Source organism: Saprolegnia diclina, assembly GCF_000281045.1.
Source record: "Saprolegnia diclina VS20 unplaced genomic scaffold supercont1.37, whole genome shotgun sequence".
NCBI lineage: Eukaryota > Oomycota > Saprolegniomycetes > Saprolegniales > Saprolegniaceae > Saprolegnia > Saprolegnia diclina.
In genome coordinates, this window is record NW_008246104.1 from 244,817 (window position 1) to 251,685 (window position 6,869).

Consider the following 6,869-nt stretch of genomic DNA (forward strand, 5'->3'; position numbering starts at 1 on the left):
GCACACGACGTTGTGTCGACGACATCGATAACCGAGTCCAAAGCCCACCGGCTTTCGAACCGCGCAGCCAGCACCTGCGAACACAGACATGCGCACCGTGAACAAGACAACAAGACAACTCTGACACCTGTATGTGCTGTGCATGGCGGCTCGTATGGTCGGTGGCGATCTCTTCGCAACGCAAGCGCGGGCAAGAAATCCTACCATGTCCTCCTACCCTCCTACGATGCAGCAGCATATGGCATGGTTTCATTTGGCCGCGCCGATCTGGTCGACAATGGACCGTGCATTGGAGGGAGCCGTAGTAGTGATATGAGGCCCTGTCGCTCAAGCCCGTGACCACAGTACATTGTAGCAAACATGATACTACTGCGAGCTTCCGACGTACTAGTACCCCGATATGGAAATGCGTCGGTGGAGAATAAAAATCCCAGCCTCACATCGGAAGCAGCAAAATATCTCTTGGCGACAGGCTTCAAGTGCGTCCTGCAGCGCACTCGGGTCGATTGTGTCTTATACTCCTGGCCACATTGTATCAAGACCTCTCCTGCAATCTGGGCGCAGTTGCTGCTCGATTTTACAAATACCGCCTGGCGCGTGGAACTGATACCTTGATACTTGATGTCACTGCTGGTGGTGCCACGTCATCAGGCATGAGCACTCCCAGCCAAGTAATTCCACACGGTAGCGGATACTATGCCAATAAAAACGTATTGGGTATGTAGCACGCATATAAGGCGTAGTGATTTCTTCACATCCTGCATGTAATTGCACGCAAAATACGAGGGCCATAACATGATTTTATGGCTGGAGACTCGAAGCACAGATTCTTCGTGCACAACCCTCCTGTCCTTTGGCGCCATAGAGGCCATCATACTCTGCACGAGTACCCCATCGCGAGATTGTTTTCGCTACGAACACTATGATTTTTGCCGTCCGCGATGGGGGCAACTGCGTCGCAGGCACCGCGTGAGATTGTGATTATAAAAATTTGCAGCAAAGTTCTGAACAATCGACTGTTGACGTCAAGCGGTTGTACCAACCCTACTATAGATCAGTCTTCATGCAGTTCGTGGCCATCCATGTTATGGTATCTTTTGGCTTGCGCCAGAGCACGACAACGTTGCAGTTCGAAAGGCAAGTCGGTGATAATTGTTTTGTTCGAGGCGCTGATAGGGCCATTTTTCACACAGCAAGCTCGTCATTGGCCGCTGTCGAGCCAAATGAAGCGATTTCAACCCTACAATTCGACGGTAACAGTTGAGGGCAACTGGAATCATTCGACGGCATGTGATTTCGAACGTTCTTCACGGCATATACTACTCGTTGGCATTCAAGTCAAGCTAACACCCAAGCATCATTTTGCATTTAGCGTCCAACGCATGAGCTCGCCACGATCCCCCAGGCCAAGGAACACGTGGTCGAAGCATGAAGTATGAAGCGACGCTGTGACCCAGAGGCCCTTATCAATTGGCGCAGGATGCCGATCTCACTATCTGCGTCGTCGCCTTTGGGCCGGGCCACTGGACGGTTCACCAAACAAGTCTCTTCGCAATCCTCACCTCTTCTCTAGTCGATTGCCCGGGGCGTTGCAAATCGGTCCCCCAGCCAATGCTACCAGCGCTGGCTCGGACTCTCGTACGATGCTACTCGACCCATTTTGCAGCTAGCCGCTTGTAGCTCCGGCAAAGGCCAGTGGCATGCGGAAGAAAGCGAAGCCTTGACAATGGCGGTTGCGCTTTTCGGGAGCAACTGGAAGGTGGTCGCGGACAACGTGGCGGCGGCGTGCCCTCTCCTGCCGCCTCGCAGGTATAGTCGGTATCAACGAGCATACATACACTCACTGCTGCAAATGTCGTGCAACTAGTCCGAAAAAGTGCCGCGATCGCTGGGTTGGCTACTTGCGTCCAGACATCAACTGGGGGTACGCGATTGCTTATGGTGATATGGAAGGCAACTGATCCTCGTAGCGAGTTTACGGGCGATGAGTCTGCGATGCTCCAGCAGCTCGTCTTGACTCCAGGTGTGCGCTGGGTCGACATTATCGAGATCTACATGCCGGTACACCATTGCTCCTATGGTCGCAGGAAGGAAACGACCCGTGGTTATGTAGACGCGCACTGTCGCACTGCTCAAGAAACAGTGCAAGAAACTCAAGCTGCGCTGCTGCATGTCGCCCGGTACATATACCAGATTTGTCTACATGTATACTGTACGGACGTGGTTCTCTGCACTAGGCCGCCGCCGTTCGTTCTAAGGTGCCGCCACATGCACCCCTCGTCCACTTTCTTCCATTGTTTTTTGCGCGTCCGAGGGTCCATCCATGGGTCCAATTGTCTTTGCTTTCTCTAGTTTCGTTGCGTTTTAAGTGAGTTGTTATTGAGTTTCGTTGAAATTGCACTTTGCGTTTTTCTATTTTTAGATTTGGCGCCAAAGCTTGTGGTGGACGCGTTGCCGGCTGCTGGTACCACATGGCGCGACACCACTCTGCGCCACGTACAGCGGCGCGCAGCATTGGCTTGTTGCAAGCGGCTGGCGTGGGTGGCGGCCATTAGTTTGGCATGTCACTTGCAATTTCAAAGGAATGGTGCTTCCAAGCCTCCAGCGCGGGTCGCCTCGGTACGGCCAGGTCGGCGATCACAGCCCGTGCGAAGCGGCCGTCGCCATTGAGCTTGCAACACCCGAGGCAGACAATGTCTTTTGGGACGAGATGCAGCACCTGTGCTACTTGGCACCGCCTGTCGTACGTCCAACTCCATCGCATCATGGGATCTGTGCTCATGCGCCGGCGCCGTAGATGCTCACATACGTCTTGGGCTTTCTCCCTGGCGTCGTGAGTTTGATCATCGTTGGCCACAGCGATGCTGCCGACGTCCAGCTCGTCCTCGGCGCCGCGTCGCTTGCCGACATGTACTTCAACGTGACGGGGTACGACGACGAGGACTCGAGCGCTCTCGATTCGTTTGCTCAGAAAACGCGCAATGGATGTAGGTACAGCATCGGTCTCGGCTTGGCCAGCGCTATGGACACGCTCTGCTCGCAAGCGTACGGTGCTGGCAACCTTCTGCGCATCGGCGTCGTCTTGCAGTCGGGTCTTCTCGTGCTCAGTGTCCTCTTCTTCCCGATCTTGCTCCTCCACCTCTTCGCAACGGATCTTCTTCTTGCGCTGCATCAGCCAGTACCGTGGATGACATTGGATTGGCCAACGTAACGCGCGTCGTAGGAAGGCGTCGCGGTCCTTGCCGGCGCGTATGCCCGCTGGCTCGTCCTCGGCTTGCCATTCGCCTTTATCTACGAGCTTTTGAAGAAGACGCTCCAAGCACAAAACGTGGCGCTCCCCATGGTCTATTCCACGCTCGTGGGCAATGCCGTCAACGCTGTCGTCGGCTACGTACTCGTGCACCACTCGGCTTACGGTTTTCTCGGCGCGGCGATCGGTCGGTCGGCTGCCAACATTGCGCAGCCGCTGTGCCTCGGTGTTTACTATTGGTGGCATCCAAACGCGCGGGCCTTCTGGCCGGGGTACGCCCACGTTTTGCAATTCGCAGCTCAATTGAACAATCTCACGGGTGTAGGTGGAACTGGCGGTGCGCGGCCGCCGGCGTCGGCGAATTCCTCGTCTACGGCGCGCCTGGCATGCTCATGATGATGTTCGAGTGGTGCAGCTTCGAGTTCATTGCGATTCTCTCCGGTGCGATGCCGTGGATTAGCGCTAGCTGGCCAACGCAATTATGTGTAGGTCTCTTGCCCAACCCGATCGTGTCCATCGGTGCCAACGCCATCACAATCAACGTATATGCCGTCTTGGACTGGCTCTACTACGGCATTGCCGTCTCGGCGACTGTGCGCGTCGGCAACGCCATTGGCTCCAACGACCCAATGCGCGCCAAAATCGCGCTCAAAGCTGTACTGGTCGCCGCCGCCTGCTTTGCAACGCTGCTCATGGGTCTCTTGTACTTCGCACGGCATACGTACCCACGCGTCTTTACCCGAGATAGCGCGATTGCCTCGTACGTAGCGTCCTGAGGAAATCGTGTTGTATCATTTTGCATAGGTTGGCGTCCGAAGTGGGTCTTGTCGTCGTCGCCTTTCAGCTGCCCCAAGCCATCAACCAGACAACACAGGGTATCTTGCGCGGGTGCGGGCTTCAGGGAAAAGGCGCCGCCATCAACTTTGTCGCGTACCTCATCGTGGGCCTACCGCTTGGGTATGCACTGGCCTTTCCGTGGCAGCTCGATCTCCCGGGCCTCTGGATCGGCATGGTGTTTGCCTTTCTGACAGCCGCCACGATCGGACTCGGGCTTCTCAAGTGCGCGAGCATCGACCGCATTAGCGACAAAGCGGTCGCGGTTGCCAAGACGGCGCGCTCATAACTTATTGTCTTTTCGATTACTGCGTTTGGATTCGAGCAGGTAGTTGCAGTTGGCGGGACCCTATCATTCGAGTGCGACGGGAGCCACCGTTGCCCGATGGTATCTACCGAGCGCTTCTACCGAGTTGGGACTGCTTGCAACCGCGCAATATTGCATCTTTCAGGCAACTCTAGTGCAATATGTACGTACGTGTATGCGTATATGCTAGCATTCGGCGGAAGCAATTCAACCATGCGACAGCGGCAGCACCGTTCATCCAAGATGCACTGAAGGCATACCAGCACTGTACAGATGCTCACGCACTGCATTCAATAGGCCTCGGTCATACACCTTGAATCGAGAGGCTGCGTTCTTGCGGCAACACGAGCTATATCAAGCAGGGTAGGAACTGGGCAGAGTTGGACGAGGCTCGGAAATGGCGTGAGCATGGATGAGATTCGCACTGGCCACTCACGTGACGGGCGCGATGCACTGGCGCATTTTCCTATTCGAATTCAATGGACCAAGCGCCGCCCGAGACATCTCGACCGCTGTGGCGCGAGGAAGCGACGCAGCTCCTGCGCTTGGCGGTGCCCGTCGTACGTGATGTACAGAGCTCCATCCAAAGCACATCGACCCTTGCATAGATGGCAACGTTCATCCTCGGGTACCTTCCAGGTGTGCTGAGTCTCATCTTTGTCGGTCACATCAACCACCCGGACGCCAAAGAGTACCTCGCGGCCGCCTCGCTCAGCGACATGTTCTTCAACGTCACGGGGTGCGTCGCTTTTTCTGTCCGATGCACCCCCGTTCTCATCCTGCTCGCCAGGTACAGCATCGGCCTCGGACTTGCGAGCGCCATGGACACGCTGGCGTCCCAAGCTTTTGGCGCGGGCAACGTCAAGCGCATCGGCATCCTGCTGCAAACTGGTAGCCTCGTGCTCTTTATTGTCTGCGTACCCATTGCCGTGCTCAACCTCAGCTCCACTCACGTGCTTCTCGCCCTCGACCAGCCCGTACGCCTTCATTTTCTTATTGCGCTAAGTACTTGGTTAGACAAATGTGGCCGCGCTCGCAGGCCCATACTCGACGTGCCTTGTCTTCGGCCTTCCCTTTTTGTACGCCTACGAGCTCCTCAAGCGCGCACTGCAAGCGCAAAACATTGCCTGGCCGATGCTCTACAGCACGCTGCTCGCCAATGCCGTCAACGCGGTTGTCGGCTACCTCTTGGTGTACCATACATCGGTGGGATACCTCGGCGCCGCCATCGGCCGCGCGAGCGCCATGATGTCGCTGCCGCTCAGCTTGCTCCCGTACTTTCATGTGACACCCGGCGCATGCGATTTTTGGCCAGGGTAGAGTCCCTACTCCATCAAGCAATGAAACATCGTGTACTAGGCTCCATGGCCGCGCTGCCGTACGCGGCGTTGGCGAGTTTCTCGTCGTGGGCACGCCAGGCATGCTCATGATGATGTTCGAGTGGTGCAGCTTTGAGATCCTCGCCCTCTTTGCAGGTACAGGCGCGCGTTCTCCCAGGTCCCAGTACGAGAGCTTAGGGGTGCTACCCAATGCCGTGGTCGCGATTGGCGCCAACGCCGTGACCGTCAACATCTTTTCCGTCGTCGACTGGATCTACTACGGACTCAACGTCTCGGCGACGGTGCGCGTCGGCAACGCGATTGGCGGTGACGACGTTCCGCGAGCGCGCGCTGCCACGAGTGCTGCCCTCGCGACCGCCGCAGTGCTGGCTCTTTGCTTTGCATCGCTTTTGCTTGCGACGCGCTGGGTGATCCCAAACCTCTTTACAAACGATCGTGACGTGTCTGCGTACGTTCGAATACCTCAAGATGGTGCTGACGCAGAGTTGTAGCTTGGTCGCGAGCGTCGCGGTCGTGCTCGTGCTCTTCCAAGTACCCCAAGGCGTCAACCAGACCATGCAAGGCGTATTGCGAGGCTACGGGCTCCAGAATTACGGCGCCGTCATCAACTGTGTCGCTTACATGGGCATTGGCCTTCCGGTGGCCTATCTACTCGCGTTCACGAACGCTTATGGCCTCCAAGGGCTTTGGATGGGTATGGGCATCGGCTTTGCCTTTGCTGGCGCCTCGAGCTTGCTACTCCTGCGGTTCGCCAACATTGACGGCGTGATTGAGAAGAAGCAAGTCCAAACGCTTGAGGAACGGTCGCGCTACGTCATTGTGTCGTAAATCGCCAGATTTTGAGATTCGATGTCGTTTGATGTTGAGATTCGTTTGATGTTGAGATTCGTTTGATGTTGAGATGTGGATAAGTTTGCGCCCATCGTGTCTCGTGCACGCAGGTGCAGTTTGAAAAAGAAGCCAACGCGTGATATGGGAGGCAGGCACGCTGGACGCTCGCCACCCTGTCGTCGCTGGCTGCCACGTGGCGACCGGATACTGCGATCTTTTGTTTTGTATGGTCGATGAGGCATCCGGACGGTTGAAGTGGTCATCCATGACGTGGCAGCACGAGGTGCTGTTTTGGATGGCGAGACAT

General features: G+C 56.2%; 3 protein-coding genes across 3 annotated transcripts; all 3 read left to right on the forward strand.

Annotated features, from left to right (window-relative positions):
• Positions 1 to 1,726: 1,726 nt before the first annotated feature.
• SDRG_10752 (hypothetical protein) lies at positions 1,727 to 2,257 on the forward strand (the record flags this gene model as incomplete). Its single annotated transcript, XM_008616759.1, has 5 exons — positions 1,727 to 1,809; positions 1,868 to 1,924; positions 1,971 to 2,061; positions 2,114 to 2,180; positions 2,238 to 2,257. 5 exons carry the CDS (start codon positions 1,727 to 1,729, stop codon positions 2,255 to 2,257), a joined length of 318 nt encoding a protein of 105 aa, XP_008614981.1.
• Positions 2,258 to 2,404: 147 nt separating this feature from the next.
• SDRG_10753 (hypothetical protein) lies at positions 2,405 to 4,395 on the forward strand. The gene is made up of 7 exons (XM_008616760.1): positions 2,405 to 2,743; positions 2,798 to 2,928; positions 2,992 to 3,178; positions 3,224 to 3,522; positions 3,576 to 3,691; positions 3,740 to 4,010; positions 4,055 to 4,395. Exons 1-7 carry the CDS (start codon positions 2,585 to 2,587, stop codon positions 4,371 to 4,373), a joined length of 1,482 nt encoding a protein of 493 aa, XP_008614982.1. The 5' UTR covers positions 2,405 to 2,584; the 3' UTR covers positions 4,374 to 4,395.
• A 473-nt stretch (positions 4,396 to 4,868) lies between these two features.
• On the forward strand, positions 4,869 to 6,614 carry SDRG_10754 (hypothetical protein; the record flags this gene model as incomplete). Its single annotated transcript, XM_008616761.1, has 7 exons — positions 4,869 to 4,951; positions 5,000 to 5,130; positions 5,182 to 5,368; positions 5,409 to 5,707; positions 5,751 to 5,866; positions 5,909 to 6,179; positions 6,223 to 6,614. Coding segments are annotated over 7 exons (1,424 nt in total), but the record flags the coding sequence as incomplete, so codon positions are not given.
• Positions 6,615 to 6,869: the final 255 nt, after the last annotated feature.